Source organism: Procambarus clarkii, chromosome 14, assembly GCF_040958095.1.
Source record: "Procambarus clarkii isolate CNS0578487 chromosome 14, FALCON_Pclarkii_2.0, whole genome shotgun sequence".
Classification (NCBI taxonomy): Eukaryota; Metazoa; Arthropoda; class Malacostraca; order Decapoda; family Cambaridae; genus Procambarus; species Procambarus clarkii.
In genome coordinates, this window is record NC_091163.1 from 12997969 (window position 1) to 13015765 (window position 17797).

General features: G+C 47.5%; 1 protein-coding gene across 2 annotated transcripts in view; it reads right to left on the reverse strand.

Moving 5' to 3' along the window:
* The window catches only part of LOC123771721 (nephrin), a 179097-nt gene that overhangs the window by 49425 nt on the left and 111875 nt on the right, over positions 1-17797 (reverse strand). For both annotated transcript variants that reach the window (XM_069324401.1, XM_069324402.1), the window contains exons 4-12: positions 13598-13750; positions 10470-10652; positions 8636-8926; positions 8199-8501; positions 5883-6173; positions 4678-4864; positions 3427-3539; positions 2519-2770; positions 2037-2197 (exon numbers count right to left, since the gene is read on the reverse strand). In XM_069324401.1, coding sequence (XP_069180502.1) covers positions 2037-2197; positions 2519-2770; positions 3427-3539; positions 4678-4864; positions 5883-6173; positions 8199-8501; positions 8636-8926; positions 10470-10652; positions 13598-13750 — 1934 coding nt within the window. The remainder of the gene's footprint in view (positions 1-2036; positions 2198-2518; positions 2771-3426; positions 3540-4677; positions 4865-5882; positions 6174-8198; positions 8502-8635; positions 8927-10469; positions 10653-13597; positions 13751-17797) is intronic.

Below are 17797 nucleotides of genomic sequence, written 5' to 3' on the forward strand. Positions count from 1 at the left end.
GATATCCTTCCACAAGAGAGTGGCGAGAGGTGGATAAAAACGGGATAAGGAATGAGCTTGTTAATCTGTGTTTCATTATCCCTCGAGAGAGAATTATCACCTCAGCTTGGGTCAAACAGCAGGCGGAGGCCGGGAGGTGCTGCTCACACTGCGGTCGACTAGTAAGGTGAGAGATTGCTAGGGTGACTGAGGGCTAGGGTGAGAGATTGCTAGGGTGACTGAGGGTTAGGGTGAGAGATTGCTAGGGTGATTGAGGGCTAGGGTGAGAGATTGCTAGGGTGACTGAGGGCTAGGGTGAGAGATTGCTAGGGTGACTGAGGGCTAGGGTGAGAGATTGCTAGGGTGACTGAGGGCTAGGGTGAGAGATTGCTAGGGTGACTGAGGGTTAGGGTGAGAGATTGCTAGGGTGATTGAGGGCTAGGGTGAGAGATTGCTAGGGTGACTGAGGGCTAGGGTGAGAGATTGCTAGGGTGACTGAGAGCTAGGGTGAGCGAGGTCTAGGGTAAGAGGGCTAGGGTGAGCGAGGGCTAGGGTGACTGAGGGCTAGGGTGAGCGAGGGCTAGGGTGAGCGAGGTCTAGGGGTAACGGAAGCTTGACAGGTAACGGATTAGGGTGACAAGGTAAGGGGGGGAAACAATCAGGAGAAAGCGCCAAGCCATTACGACTATAGAGCACTGGGAAGGGGTCAGAATTAGGATTTGGGATGGGACGCGGAGGGCAGGGATGGGTGCCCCAACCACTTGGACGGTCGGGGATTGAACGCCGACCTGCATTCGAGTGTGATAGTGAGGAATTAGGGAGAGTTTCTAATTGACTGAGGCTGTACTAGGAGAGAAGAGAGATCGGTTTCAATCTTCACAAGGAAGATTGAGAAGGTAATCCTCACAATCGACTTGAGAATGGTCCAGGACGGACCGAAACGTCGTCGTCCCTTCACCTTCTAGTGTGTGGTCGACAATCGACTTGAGAATGGTCCAGGACGGACCGAAACGTCGTCGTCCCTTCACCTTCTAGTTTGTGGTCTGGTCTTCACAAGGAAGATAACGCCTTACGATAACACGGAGCATGGCGGAAACTACATAACAGGCCCGCTGGGAAGCACAGGTGCAAAAGGTACGCTTAGGGTCACTCTCCTTTTATAAATAAGGTTCATAATTAGCCGACCTCTCACGGTGATCAAAAGAGAACTTGATAAACGTTTCTAAGCCGGTCAGGTCATAGGTCAGGCTGCGAATAGGTGTGTTTAACAGCCTGGCTAATCAGGAGACCTCTGGTCAGAAACCGGGCCGCGGGGCCAATGATTCCAGGAACCATCAGACGGTAATCACAAGGCCAGAGTGATGACAGGGAAGGGGGGGGGGGAGGGGGGGAGGAAATAATCGTAAGGGGGTATTGGTGAACGAATCCCACTATAGTGCCCATAAGAACGGCGATAGTGTCACCTGTGAGGCCTGGTCGAGGACCGGGCCGCAGGGACGCTAAGCCCCGAAATCATCACAAGGTAATCTCAAGGTAAGGTCAGCGTCCCAATAAACACAACTCCCGCCAGTGAGTGCCACTGAAAGATCACTTATAGAGAACAATTACGGGCTCACCATAGCCCGTGCTACATGGACACTTCGTTCTGAGTAGCTAAATCTGAAACAACAACAACATAAATTGTGAAACAACAATTGTGGGAGCCGGTCGGCCGAGCGGACAGCACGCTGGACTTGTGATCCTGTGGTCCTGGGTTCGATCCCAGGCGCCGGCGAGAAACAATGGGCAGAGTTTCTTTCACCCTATGCCCCTGTTACCTAGCAGTAAAATAGGTACCTGGGTGTTAGTCAGCTGCCACGGACTGCTTCCTGGGGCTGGAGGCCTGGTCGAGGACCGGGCCTCGGGGACACTAAAGCCCCGAAATTATCTCAAGATATAACCTCAAGATAGAGAACAAGTCCCCCTTGAAGAGTGCCACCGGCTCCAAATACAACACTAGAATATCACTAGGAAAAAAAGGTTACCACTGTAGAGAAGACAAAGAAAAGATACTTTACCTCAGACAGATGTTTCTTGTGTTCGGTTCTGGCGAAGTTGTACCCCTGGCGACCCCAGCTGATATCCGGATCCGGTCTGGCGTCCACTCTACACACCAAGGTCACGCTCTCCCCTACAGACAGGTTGCGACCGCCGCTGATTGAAGTGATGATCGCGCCGTCTGGGGGACAGAGAGGGAGAAGATAAGTGAGATATAGACACACACACACAGGAGGTACATAGAGGGACATAGACACAAGGAGAGTGAAAGATACAGCTTCCGGGAAACCAAAGTCTTTGTGTTCCGGGGGTTGCAAAGCTGAAACTTAAAGGAATTGACGGAAGGACACCACCAGGAGTGGAGCCTGAGGCTTAATTTCACACACCAACCCGTTCTCGCACTTGCTTATAGTCAATATTTGGTTTATTAATAAGTGCATATGTGACATACTAAGGTTGCAACCCCCCCCCACACACACACGAGACATGACAGGACACTCACACTTGATATCGAGGGTGAGGTTGGCAGTAGTAACCCCCTGGGAGTTCGAGGCCTCGACGGTGTACACTCCAGCCTGGTCCTTAGCCACGCCGGTGATGTTGAGCAGACTGCCAGCCATCACAACCTCCTCGCCCCGTCGCCACAGGTACGTGACGCCGACGGGGTTCCCTCGGGCGCTCACGTTCACCAGGACGTTCTCGCCCTCGTTCACGCCCACCTTCTTGCTCGGCATGATAACCCACACGGGTGGATCTAACAGGAAAGAGACATGAGACATGGTTCAGTAGGGGTGAGAGAGACATGAGACATGGTTCAGTAGGGGTGAGAGAGACATGAGACATGGTTCAGTAGGGGTGAGAGAGACATGCAATGGCTTAGTGAGAGTGAGGGTAGGGGTAGAGGGAATGGGGGGGGGGAAAGAGGGTAGAGAGAGAGGGGGTAGAGAGAAAAGGGGAGCTGAGGGAAGGTGGCAGAGGGGAAGGTAGGAGAGAGGGAAGGCAGGAGAGGGTGTGAGACAGTGTTAGGGGGGGACAGTGTAAGGGGGAGACAGTGGGAGGGAGAGACAGTGGGAGGGAGAGACAGTGTGAGGGGGAGATAGTGTGAGGGGGAGAGACAGTGTGAGGGGCAGACAGTGTGAGGGGGAGACAGTGTGAGGGGTGAGACAGTGTGAGGGGCAGACAGTGTGAGGGGGAGACAGTGTGAGGGGGGGAGACAGTGTGAGGGGTGAGACAGTGTGAGGGGTGAGACAGTGTGAGGGGTGAGACAGTGTGAGGGGGAGGAGACAGTGTGAGGGGGGGAGACAGTGTGAGGGGGGAGACAGTGTGAGGGGTGAGACAGTGTGAGGGGTGAGACAGTGTGAGGGAGGAGACAGTGTGAGGGGAAGAAGAGACAGGTGTAAAAGTACTCACACTGGACGGAGAGCGTGACAGCATCGTGAGTGGTGGTGCCAAAGCGGTTGTCGGCTTGACAGGTGAAGACGGCCCCGTCATCATCAGCAGTGACGTCTACCTTCACTGTGTACCTGTCCGCAGACACTACTGTCAACTGGGTCACGGGTATTTACAGTGAAACCTCAAAATAATAAATATAACAAATAAATTTGTATTAAATCATATCAGCTATATTAGCAGTATGCTCTATTACAAAGTTACAAATAAAATATTTACATAAAATATTAAGGGGTGTTATGTTCAAGACATCAAAGATCACAAATGCTTTTCTTGAGACACTGGCGACAGTTCAACTGTTAAAACTAACAATATGGGCTTTGTTCATTGTCATTGTACCTAGATGGGGTTCTGGGAGGTCTTCTACTCCCCAAGCCCGGCCCGGGGCCAGGCTCGAAGCCAGGGTTGTCTTGTGAGAGTTTTACATTCATTAATAAAAAAAAATGTATTTAATAATCCCATCGTGATATATTGGGTGTCAAATTGAAGCTTTTACAGCTTCGAATCGTAGCACTATTTACACAAATATATCTGATATTTCATTAAAAACATGCGAACATTTAATATAAATAGCGTACGTATGTCACATTTGTAATTTTCTTAGGTAAAATCGTGTTATTTTGTATTAAACTTTTGTAGATCACAACCGGGTTTTCAGGTTAGGCTCGTTAAAGCGGCGACCGTCCCGCAAGACATATTCATAAATTTCTACGTATTGTGTATTATGATGGGTTTGTTTTCGTAATATATCATTATATATTGATGTTCTCTGCATAGTTAGTCATAGGAGAGGCAAGGGTAGTTGCTTTGGGTAGGTGCTTAGGCTCCTATAAAGATTATTTGTTTTTGAAGCACGTGGAAACAGTTTAAAGAATATTTGAGGACCTGTAAGGAACTACTAGATAATTAGGTGACGACTGGAGAGCCCCAAGTTAGTACCACATCTACCAGGTGAAGAGAAGGGAAGGGAACCAAGCGCCAAGCCTGTACGACTATATATAGCACTTGGAAGGGGTGTCAGGATAAGGATTTGGGATGGGACGGAAGGACGGAATGGTGCCCAACCACTTGGACGGTCGGTGATTGAACGCCGGCCTGCAAGAAGCGAGACCTTCGCTCTACCATCCAACCCAAGTGGTTGGGCTACCAGGTGAAGCCCGAAGGACATAGTATTAGACAGCAGGTGAAAGCGTGAACTCCCAGGGAACCTACTTGGTCGTGGTGCCACCGAACTGGCCGGCGTTGACTTGAGAGTCTCCAGGCTGGACTTCGAAGCCGTCTCTCCACCATGTCACGTTGGCCGGGGGGTTGCTGGAGGCGGACTCGCACACCAGCGACGCCTGCGTGTTGGCCACGATAGCCCGGGGGCGAGCACTCACCTTCACTCCAGACGGAGGAACTGACGAAGGCAAGAGAGAAGAACAGGTTAAGTTTCACCGTCGCAAAATAGACAAGTCTGTCCTTAAAAACGTTACCTCGAGGAGCAAATATAAGTCTTACAGGGCACTTGGACGAAGAGAAGTCCCTTCTTACGGGTCTCAAAAAGTAGTTACAGATAATAATAATAATAAAAACCTAAATAAAGGCTGACACCAGACTTGCAGGCTGTTGTATCAACTTTACTGGAGACATAGAAGCGAATATTCTTGACGATCTAACAAATGTATACATAGTTCTAAGTAACTAGCAGAAGCATACATAGTTCTAAGTAACTAGCAGAAGCATACATAGTTCTAAGTAACTAGCAGAAGCATACATAGTTCTAAGTAACTAGCAGAAGCATACATAGTTCTAAGTAACTAGCAGAAGCATACATAGTTCTAAGTAACTAGCAGAAGCATACATAGTTCTAAGTAACTAGCAGATGTATACATAGTTCTAAGTAACTAGCAGATGTATACATAGTTCTAAGTAACTAGCAGATGTATACATAGTTCTAAGTAACTAGCAGACGTATACATAGTTCTAAGTAACTAGCAGACGTATACATAGTTCTAAGTAACTAGCAGGAGCATACATAGTTCTAAGTAACTAGCAGAAGCATACATAGTTCTAAGTAACTAGCAGAAGCATACATAGTTCTAAGTAACTAGCAGAAGCATACATAGTTCTAAGTAACTAGCAGATGTATACATAGTTCTAAGTAACTAGCAGATGTATACATAGTTCTAAGTAACTAGCAGATGTATACATAGTTCTAAGTAACTAGCAGACGTATACATAGTTCTAAGTAACTAGCAGACGTATACATAGTTCTAAGTAACTAGCAGACGTATACATAGTTCTAAGTAACTAGCAGACGTATACATAGTTCTAAGTAACTAGCAGACGTATACATAGTTCTAAGTAACTAGCAGACGTATACATAGTTCTAAGTGACTAGCAGACGTATACATAGTTCTAAGTAAGATACTTACACATGACACTCAGGATGGTTGAGTTAACCAGAGGCTCTGAGGTCGCTGAGTTAGTCGCCTCACAGCGGTACTCAGCCTCGTTGTCGGACTCCGTCAACACGACGTCCAGTTCGGAGATGGCGGCGCCGGAGTCATGTCGGGTCTCCGCCGACAACGGCTGCGTTGCCTTGTACCAGCGAAGCGTTGCCAGGGGGTTCCCTCCGTTACTTACACACGTCAGCCTCTGCGGGTTGCCCTTCTTCAGCAGGCGACCCGGCTCGTAGCCAAGGATGACGGGGGCTTCCGGGGGGCCTGTGATGGAGTTAGGGGAGAAGAGGTGATTACTGGGGGCTCTGGGGTGAGAGGGGGGGTGGGGTTTCTGGAGGGGTTAACCCCTCTCTGGGGTGAGAGTGGGGTTACTGGGGGCTCTGGGGTGAGAGGGGGGTGGGGTTTCTGGAGGGGTTAACCCTTCTCTGGGGTGAGAGTGGGGTTACTGGGGGCTCTGGGGTGAGAGAGGGGGGGTTTCTGGAGGGGTTAACCCTTCTCTGGGGTGAGAGTGGGGTTACTGGGGGCTCTGGGGTGAGAGGGGGTGGGGTTTCTGGAGGAGTTAACCCTTCTCTGGGGTGAGAGTGGGGTTACTGGGGGCTCTGGGGTGAGAGAGGGGGTGGGGTTTCTGGAGGGGTTAACCCCTCTCTGGGGTGAGAGTGGGGTTACTGGGGGCTCTGGGGTGAGAGGGGGGTGGGGTTTCTGGAGGGGTTAACCCCTCTCTGGGGTGAGAGTGGGGTTACTGGGGGCTCTGGGGTGAGAGGGGGGTGGGGTTTCTGGAGGGGTTAACCCTTCTCTGGGGTGAGAGTGGGGTTACTGGGGGCTCTGGGGTCAGAGGGGAGGGGGTTTCTGGGGGCTCTGGGTTGAGAGGGGGGGATACTGGGGGCCCTGGGGTGAGAGGGGGGGATACTGGGGGCTCTGGGGTCAGAGGGGAGGGGGTTTCTGGGGGCTCTGGGGTGAGAGGGGGGATACTGGGGGCTCTGGGGTGAGAGGGGGATACTGGTTTATTGAAGGTGTGGAGTAGGTGGGGGGGGGGGGGGGGGGGGGGGGGAGGGAGGGAGGGAAAGAGGAGTGTGTTATTGATATTTGTGAAGGAAGATTAAGTAAGGGACTTAACAGGTGTTAAAATGACCTTGAGTGTTAAAGTGTGTGAGTGAGTGCGTGTGTGAGTGTTACTGAGTATTGGTGAATGTTACTGAGTATTGGTTAGTGTTACTGATGTTGTGGTGAACGTCGTCTCAGTATAAGGTTAACAGGAGCATCACAACATCTTATGAATCAACAAGTCCTTTAAATTCCCTAAGGAAAAAAATCATTTTCGAAACGTTTACGACTTTGGAAATATTAGTCAATTAGTTGTTTATACTGATCCAAACCGCAAAGTTTCATAAAAAAAAAATCAACTTTACATAGTGCTAAGTAAGTAACTAGCAGACGTATACATACTTCTAAGTAACAAATGTATACACGGTCCTAGGTAACTAAGAAATATATACATAATCCTAGTCAGGAAGAGTATATTAATATAATCTATTTTATCTAAATTGGAAGATCTCCCCCTTCTGTGTAGCCTGTTATTGAAATGGTAAACATGACTATGTAACACCAGTCCTGCCTCGTCCACTGCAGCATCTGACTATGTAACACCAGGCCTGCCTCGTCTATTTCAGCCTCTGACTATGTAACACCAGGCCTGCCTCGTCTATTTCAGCCTCTGACTATGTAACACCAGGCCTGCCTCGTCTATTTCAGCCTCTGACTATGTAACACCAGGCCTGCCTCGTCTATTTCAGCCTCTGACTATGTAACACCAGGCCTGCCTCGTCTATTTCAGCCTCTGACTATGTAACACCAGGCCTGCCTCGTCTATTTCAGCCTCTGACTATGTAACACCAGGCCTGCCTCGTCTATTTCAGCCTCTGACTATGTAACACCAAGCCTGCCTCGTCTATTTCAGCCTCTGACTATGTAACACCAGGCCTGCCTCGTCTATTTCAGCCTCTGACTATGTAACACCAGGCCTGCCTCGTCTATTTCAGCCTCTGACTATGTAACACCAGGCCTGCCTCGTCTATTTCAGCATCTGACTCTGCAACACAAGTCCTGCCTCGTCCACTGCAGCATCTGACTATGCAACACAAGTCCTGCCTCGTCCATTACAGCTCCTGACTATGCAACACCATTCCTGCCTCGTCCACTGCAACTTCTGACAATGCAACACCATTCCTGCCTCGCTAAGCGGGAAACACCCAATAATAGGCTATCCCAGTCCCCTCAATCCGTGACACTCACGCAGAACACTGACGACCTTCGTGTCAATCTTGGTGGAGCCGAGAGCCTGGTTCAGCGCGTAGCAGTTGACGGTGAGATCGGAGTCAATAGGTCGGACTTCGTAGTTGGTGAGGTTGGTGATGGTCCGCCAGCCTCCGTGGTCCACTTTCTGGGTCCTCGAAGTGGCCCCGGGCGGCGTCTGGCCGTTGATAACGACGGTTACGTCGGCGGGCGGATTCGAATTCTCGGCCACACAGCTGATGGCGATCACGTCCCCGACTTTGGCTTCGTCTGGCCCGGAAATCGTCACCGAAGAGGCGGCAACTGGCGACATTAAGGGGGAAAAAAAGTAAGAACTTTTACACTTATTCAAGTATTATGAGGATATATGAGTTTATAAGTACTCTTATGCTTTAGAAATCAGACGGAAACAAGTGACGCCGACTTGAATGACTCACAGTTTACCCTAAGTTGTATCTCCGCTTTCTTGGGCTCCGTCGTCATGACGTTCAAGACGTGACACTCGTACCTGGCCAGGTTGTCCGACGCCTCCACCTGGAACGAGTACTCGTTGATGGCGTAGCTCCGGTGCTTGATGAAGTTCTTGTCGACCTGCGCCCCGTTCTTGTACCAGAAGACTTCCGGCAGGGGGTTGCCGCCCCTGGCGCGACAAGTTAGTGTCTTGCGGTCCCCGGCGCGAACGATCTCCCCTTCCGTGTAGCCTGTTATCTCCGGCGCTCCGGGCTCGTCTGTAGGAGGTCAGAGAGAGGTGAGAAACGCAGCCTGAAAAGGTCAGATTCATGAAGCAGTTACGCAAGCACTTACGAACCTGGGGCCACATTCACGAAGCAGTTACGCAAGCACTTACGAACCTGGGGCCACATTCACGAAGCAGTCACGCAAGCACTTACGAACCTGGGGCCACATTCACGAAACAGTTACGCAAGCACTTACGAACCTGGGGCCACATTCACGAAGCAGCTACGCAAGCACTTACGAACCTGTCCATCTTTTCTCAATCTTTGGCGGCTTTGTTTACAATTATTAAACAGTCAATGAGCTCCGAAGCACCAGGAGGCTGTTTATAACAATAACAACAGTTGATTGGCAAGTTCTCATGCTGGTAAACTGTTTAATAAATGTAACCAAAGCCGTCAAAGATTGAGGAAAGATGTACACGTTCGTAAGTGCTTGCGTAAATGCTTCGTAAGTCTGGGACCAGAAATTAAGAGAGGGATAAGAGGAATAAGCCAGGTACGTAGGGAGAGATGAATGTCTCCAAGAGACCAGGGAGGGATAAGAAGGGAGTTCTCGAAGATATAAGGAAGACTGAAAGGAAGAAAGCCTTCAGGTCATATTGTTCTACCCTGGAACGAGGTGGTAGGGTAGAACCCTCCAGGGCCGGGTAGAACCCTTCAGGGCAGGGTAGAACCCTTCAGGGCAGGGCAGAACCCTTTAGGGCAGGGCAGAACCCTTCAGGGCAGGGCAGAACCCTTCAGGCCAGGGCAGAACCCTTCAGGGCACGGTAGAACCCTTCAGGCCAGGGCAGAACCCTTCAGGGCAGGGTAGAACCCTTCAGGGCAGGGTAGAACCCTTTAGGGCAGGGTAGAACCCTTCAGGGTAGGGCAGAACCCTTTAGGGCAGGGCAGAACCCTTCAGGGTAGGGCAGAACCCTTCAGGCCAGGGCAGAACCCTTTAGGGCAGGGTAGAACCCTTCAGGGCAGGGCAGAACCCTTTAGGGCACGGTAGAACCCTTCAGGGCAGGGCAGAACCCTTCAGGCCAGGGCAGAACCCTTCAGACATTTGTTTTTGTATTATTTTCACTGCTTCCCTACAGCCTGTTTTATATGTAAGTGTTTCTTTAATAGTGATTTTGGATTCTAATTTGTATTTTATGATTTACATCTCTTCCTATCTTTTACAACAAATACAAATGTTAATTCGATGACAGTATGCCTAGTTTTGACTTTCACATTTGTCTGATACCTTAAGAAACACACACACACACACACACACACACACACACACACACACACACACACACACACACACACACACACACATGCAGGGTAGACGGAACGACTTGAGAATGGTCCAGGACGGACCGAAACGTCGTCGTCCCTTCACCTTCTAGTGTGTGGTCTGGTCAATACACACACACACACTCACACACCACACACATACACACACACACACACACACACACACACACACACACACACACACACACACACACACACACACACACACACACACACACTCACACACACACTTCGCTACTAAGACACTCACAGTGGACGTCAAGATGTACTCTGGCCACCTTCTGAGTGTTGGAGTGCTGGAGTGCAGGGTGGAGAGCGTGGCAGCTGTACTCCATGCCGTTGTCTGAGTGCGTTGGAGTGAAGGTTATCTTCGTCCGTAGAGAGGCCAAGTGAGCGTTCGTCTCAGAGTCCTCTCGAGTATCTTCTTGGGACTCTGAAGAGAATGTTGAAAGTCTTCAAGACATACACACATGGGGAACATTGAAGATTATATAACAATTCTAAAAATATTGTAAACATTGATGAAGTTGACATCAAAATATTGTAAACATGGAGCATGACACCGAAAATATAGAAAATATTGATGGTTTTGACAAACTAATATGATAAACATTAATTAATTTTACACAATTTAAAACATAACATATTATGAGTGCTTAAAATCTAAGCAATTTTAAAAACCGGTCTCTATCTTTTCAGAAGGCTAATATATATATATATATATATATATATATATATATATATATATATATATATATATATATATATATATATATATATATATATATATATATATATATATATATATATATATATGGCTAATAACATAACGCTACTCAAGACCAATAAAAATGTTCAAGAAATTGTGTGACTTATTACTGATTATAAGTCATTGATAAGAGGTCGACACCAATTGATCTCACAGCGAGGACGAATACCTTGAGAGAAAGAGGGAGGAGGAGGATGGGGTTGGGAGGGAGAAGGATGGCGTGGGAAAGGGGGAGGGAGGGGGGTCGATTCCTTAGCTGCTCTGAGATGAACTTTTGATCTCACATTCTTTTCTGCATTTTCTGAGACAGTCAAGCGAGAGACAGAAGCGTTTGATCTTTAGTTTCTTTGTCCGTTTTCGTTGTTCTACAGGAAGATGCTTTGAAGGAATTGGGGAGGAGGAGGAGGAGGAGGGAGGGGTAAGGAGAGAAGAGAGCCAGGATGCAAGGAATAAAAAAAAATGGACAGGGAGAAAAACAAGGAGACAGGGAGAACAGAGATGACCGTTTGCTACATAATATTGGCCAAGATGCCTCTCCTAGAACACTGAGAAGGCCAAGATGCCTCTCCTAGAACACTGAGAAGGCCAAGATGCCTCTCCTAGAACACTGAGAAGGCCAAGATGCCTCTCCTAGAACACTGAGAAGGCCAAGATGCCTCTCCTAGAACACTGAGAAGGCCAAGATGCCTCTCATAGAACACTGAGAAGGCCAAGATGCCTTTCCTAGAACACTGAGAAAGTAAACAAAAGCACTAAGAGGCAAACCATCTTAGTATATCTCTTATTCATTTGCCAGAAAAAGCGACCCCCGCCCCCCCCACAAGCAACACTCAACTACCCATCGGGTCACCTTTGCACGCAGTTACCTGTCACTGAAAGGATAGGTAATTCCGTGCAAGGAAAGCAACCACAATTGCAAGAAAGACGGAAAGAAAGAAGGAAGAAGGAGAAGAACAGTACAATGAAAGGAGGAATACAAGGAGGGAGTGAGGATAGGAGGAAGGAAGAAAGGGACGCAATAAAAGACGGGATAGGAGGACGAAAGGACAGAACGAGGAGGCGACAGGGAAGGAGAGCAAGAAAAAGTGAATTGAAGGAGATAAGAAGAAGAAACGTTAGAGGCGGAGGAAGGAAGAAGAGTAAGAGTGAAGGAGGGAGAGAAAAGGAAGAGAGGCAGGGAGAGAAAAGGGAGATAGGGAGAGAAAAGGAAGAGAGATAGGGAAGGGAGGAGACAATAAACACATTACATCAACATCCAAACATCATTTAACAGCAGATAATCAAGAGAGACCCCCCCCTCACCCCGCCCCCCCCCCTTGAGACGGGCCTTCCTTAGTGTACTGTAATGAGTACAAGAGGTACAATGATTACACTCTACGGTAATGAGTACAGGAAATATAATGATTACAGTTCAACATGTACACTTCTTGGAATTCCTATTTAGGTTCATTTCCATTTAAGAGCCGTATAGGCTCAGGAACCTGAACACCAGCCGATTAAAAGTTAAGAGGCGGGGCCAAAGAGCCAAAGCTTAGCCTCTCTTCCCCCCCCCCCCCCCTCACCCGAAGCCCAATTAGGTGAGTACAGAATTTTTTGTAATTTTATCTCACTTTGATTTGTTCTTTAAGTAACCATACAGCAGTCTTGGGTTGATCTTGAACTTCTGTTGCTATGTTGTTTTCGTGCAGTTTCTCTGGCTCACGTTGTCCCCCTGGTGTAGATATGTCTAGCCTTCTCCCCCCCCTGGTGTAGACATATCTAGCCTTCTCCCTAGATATGTCTAACCTTTTCCCCTGGTGTAGACCTGCACCTCTCTCGCTAAATCCCAGGTTTTTTGGAGGATTGTCGTACTCACTCACTCACTCACTCACTCACTCACTCACTCACTCACTCACTCACTCACTCACTCACTCACTCACTCACTCACTCGCTCGCTCGCTCGCCTGGCCGGGGTGGAGACAGGTGGAGGAGTGACTGACCACCAGGAATTTAGAGCGAGCGAAAATCAATAAAAGAAAGCATTTGGCCGACACCCACATGTGTGGAGGCGGACCACTGCTGACAGGTTTGGAGAGTGTGTACGTGTGTGTGTGTGTGTGTGTGTGTGTGTGTGTGTGTGTGTGTGTGTGTGTGTGTGTGAGTGTGTGTGAGTGTGTGTGTGTGAGTGTCTGTGAGTGTGTGTGTTTGTGTGTGTTTGGGGAGGCGAGGGTCACTGGTATCAATCCGGTGACGATACGTACTTGGGTCGGGAGTTCTCTCTCTCTCTCTCTCTCTCTCTCTCTCTCTCTCTCTCTCTCTCTCTCTCTCTCTCTCTCTCTCTCTCTCTCTCTCTCTCTCTCTCTCTCTCTCTCTGTCTCTCTCTCTCTCTCTCTCTCTCTCTCTCTCTCTCTCTCTCTCTCTCTCTCTCTCTCTCTCTCTCTCTCTCTCTCTCTCTTACAAATGCCCAACATCTTCTTCAATAGTTGGCGTGTCTGCCTCCTTGCTTTATTGTGTGTGTCTGCTCTTTTCCTGACGGTGTTTGTCTGCTTAGGGCACAGCCCCTGCTCTGTCTGCTTCTCCAATAACTCACATTTCCCCCCCTCCCCACACCTACCACCCCACACACTTACCTAACCTGAGGACTTCACTGCCTCTGTACCACGTGACTTGGGCAACAGGTTTGGAGTCCTTAATGAGACACTCCAGAGAGATGGAGTCTCCAGCCCTCACGGTGATCTTAGCGTCCTGGACATGGCCCGCCATCTCGATACTCGTAGGCGGCACTGTAGGAGGGAGGGAGGAGAGAGATTAATGCGATGGAGGGAGAATCCGTAAGGACCTGAAAAGGACCGGATGAGGAGAGGTATAGGGAAGGAAAGACGAGAGGGGTGATGAGGGAGATGGAGGGAATAAAAGGGGTGAGAGGCAAGGAGGGAGGGAGGGAGAAAGGAAGGAGTAGGGAGGGAAGAGCAATCACATCTATACTTAGAAAGAAGAAATATATTTAAAATATCACTAAAAATAACTCGATATTTCTCGATTGTAAAGTTTAGTTATTAGACTCAATAAATAATAAAATAGTTAAAAATAATCAAATAAAAGGCTGCTCTCACCCTTGGCTCACAAGATTAGAAGGACGTCACCAGTGACTCACAAGACCAGGTGGACGTCACCAGTGGCTCACAAGACCAGGGGGACGTCACCAGTGGCTCACAAGACCAGGTGGACGTCACCAGTGGCTCACAAGACCAGGTGGACGTCACCAGTGGCTCACAGGACCAGGTGGACGTCACCAGTGACTCACAAGACCAGGTGGACGTCACCAGTGGCTCACAAGACCAGGTGGACGTCACCAGTGGCTCACAAGACCAGGTGGACGTCACCAGTGGCTCACAGGACCAGGTGGACGTCACCAGTGGCTCACGGGACCAGGGGGACGTCACCAGTGGCTCACAAGACCAGGTGGACGTCACCAGTGGCTCACAAGACCAGGTGGACGTCACCAGTGGCTCACAAAACACTCAATATTGGTGCTGAGCATAGGAGGGGAAACTGAAAAGGGGTTTTCTGCCTAAATTAAATAAGAGGGGTGAGATGTGAGGGGTGATTAATGCAACTAAGGAGAGTGACACCTGAATCCCAGGTGATTAAAAGGATTACACTCCTCTGGGAAATCTCTCTCTCTCTCTCTCTCTCTCTCTCTCTCTCTCTCTCTCTCTCTCTCTCTCTCTCTCTCTCTCTCTCTCTCTCTCTCTCTCTCTCTCTCTTAAGGCCTATCAACTTCTGAAGACTTCATAAGGTCGCCACAGTATTTACTCACCAACTAGTGAGTATATTTTAGTCAACAGAACAAATCCACAAGGGCCGTGATGAGAGTTCGAACCTACGTCCGAGAAGATCCCAGACGCACTTTAATCGATATCACTTTATCGTGATTTCAGTGTGTAATATTTTAGTCTTGTAGGCCAGGCATGTCAAACTGAGGGCCCTTGAGGGCCCCTAAGGGCCATATGGGCCACATTTGTGTTGTCATGAGGGCCACACCACCACTAAATGATGTCGTTTAATGTAAATTATTGCAAAATATTCATTACGTAAACTTAGAAACATACAATGTATATACAAATGATTTAGTTGCTATATAGCCACATTCAGGAATGCAAAGTATTGAAATAGCTTAACAAAAGAAACACAAACGAAATTTTAAACGGCAACATAGACGTCTGTGCAACAGCAACAAATACACTGTATTTGTTGCCTCAGATAAATGCCTCAAATACACTGTACAAAAATTTTAACAGTTCAAAATTAACATTTATTTATGACCTTTCAGTTATTTTTAGTGTTATATATATATATATATATATATATATATATATATATGTCGTACCTAATAGCCAGAACGCACTTCTCAGCCTACTATTCAAGGCCCGATTTGCCTAATAAGCCAAGTTTTCATGAATTAATGTTTTTTCGTCTACCTAACCTACCTAACCTAACCTAACCTAGCTTTTTTTGGCTACCTAACCTAACCTTACCTATAAATATAGGTTAGGTTAGGTTAGGTAGGGTTGGTTAGGTTCGGTCATATATCTACGTTAATTTTAACTCCAATACAAAAAAATTGACCTCATACATAGAGAAAAGGGTTGCTTTATCATTTCATAAGAAAAAAATTATAGTAAATATATTAATTCAGGAAAACTTGGCTTATTAGGCAAATTGGGCCTTGAATAGTAGGCTGAGAAGTGAGTTCTGGCTACTAGGTACGACATATATATATATATATATATATATATATATATATATATATATATATATATATATATATATATATATATATATATATATGAGCTTCGTTTGTCTAAATTAGTGAGTATTTTATGCAGGTTCTGAGCACCTCGTGTTTACCTTTGTGGTGGTGTGAGAGGGGGGGGGGGGACAGGGGACTGGGGGACTCACTCTCCCCCCCCCCCCCCCCCTGTGACTAAACTCACACCATCGTTATGAAATGTCTCTCAAACAAAGACTGGAAAACGTGTCATGAGGAAATGTAATGAAACCCGCTTAACCCTTAGAGTGCGCAATTGACTCAACTGACGTATCTTGAGTTTTTCTTTCCAAATGAGTTAAACTTGTGGAAAATATCGAGAAAAAATATATAAATGTAGTGTAATCCGTATATTTTCATGGATTTACAAAATTTCATTTTATATTTCCATGGATTTACAAAATTTCATTTTATATTTCGACGTTTATATCAGTTGCTCAAAGCTGGATAAATAGTTAATACTTTTACGTTTTCTTTTCTATTAGGGTTCAGGTGGAAACATCAGTAAATATGGGTAACTGAGGGGAAAATAGCGAGAGTGCTATAACGACTGGACTCCTTGGTTGATGAGTCCGAGTTCGATCTCCGATATTCTTAGTGGGTATGCATCGTTCTTTTACGCCATTCTCATACCCCAATTCATAGTCCTCAAGCTCCAAGCTCCTTGTCATCATACCCCAGTTTCATGTCATCATACCCCAGCTCCTTGTCCTCATACATCAGTTCCTTGTCCTCATACCAAAGTTTCTTGTCCTCATACCCCAGCTTCTTGTCCTCATAACCCAGTTCCTTGTCCTCATACTCCAGCTCTTTATCCTCATACCCTAGCTCCTTGTCCTCATACCCCAGTTCCTTGTCCTCATACCCCAGTTCCTTGTCATCATACCCCCAGCTCCTTGTCCTCGTACCCCAGCTCCTTGTCCTCATACCCCAGTTCCTTGTCATCATACCCCCAGCTCCTTGTCCTCGTACCCCAGCTCCTTGTCTTCATACCCCAGTTCCTTGTCCTCATACCCCAGCTCCTAGTCCTCATACCCCAGTTCCTTGTCCTCATACCCCAGCTCCTAGTCCTCATACCCCAGTTCCTTGTCCTCATACCCCAGCTCCTAGTCCTCATACCCCAGCTCCTAGTCCTCATACCCCAGTTCCTTGTCCTCATACCCCAGTTCCTTGTCCTCATACCCCAGCTCCTAGTCCTCATACCCCAGTTCCTTGTCCTCATACCCCAGTTCCTAGTCCTCATACCCCAGTTCCTAGTCCTCATACCCCAGTTCCTTGTCCTCATACCCCAGTTCCTTGTCATCATACCCCCAGCTCCTTGTCCTCGTACCCCAGCTCCTTGTCATCATACCCCAGCTCCTTGTCCTCGTACCCCAGCTCCTTGTCCTCATACCCCAGTTCCTTGTCCTCATACCCCAGTTCCTTGTCCTCATACCCCAGTTCCTTGTCATCATACCCCAGCTCCTTGTCCTCATACCCCAGTTCCTTGTCATCATACCCTCAGCTCCTTGTCCTCGTACCCCAGCTCCTTGTCCTCATACCCCAGTTCCTTGTCCTCATACCCCAGTTCCTTGTCATCATACCCCCAGCTCCTTGTCCTCATACCCCAGCTCCTTGTCCTCATACCTTGCCCTTCTTATTGGTCCTTCAGGTCAGCATCTTAAACAACCTTAAACAGCGCAGTTAATACAAGTGTTCCACCATAGAGAACGAGGGTCTTAACTTTTATCTTCACTTGCTTGATATATCTTGAAGGAACGGGTCTTTACTTAAATAAAAGTAGTTTAGTCATTTATTTACTTGCAGTTGCCACGATTAATATTTTGTGTTCTTTAAATATAAAATTTTCCTGCATGGTTACTCTCCAGTCTTAACTGTCATCTTAATAAGACTCCATGAAGCGGTTTGGCAGTCTTTTTGTTTACAGTTTCTTAATAATTTCGCTTTTTCTAATAAGGTAAAGATTTTCTTCCACTGAACTTCAAATTGTTTAAGAATT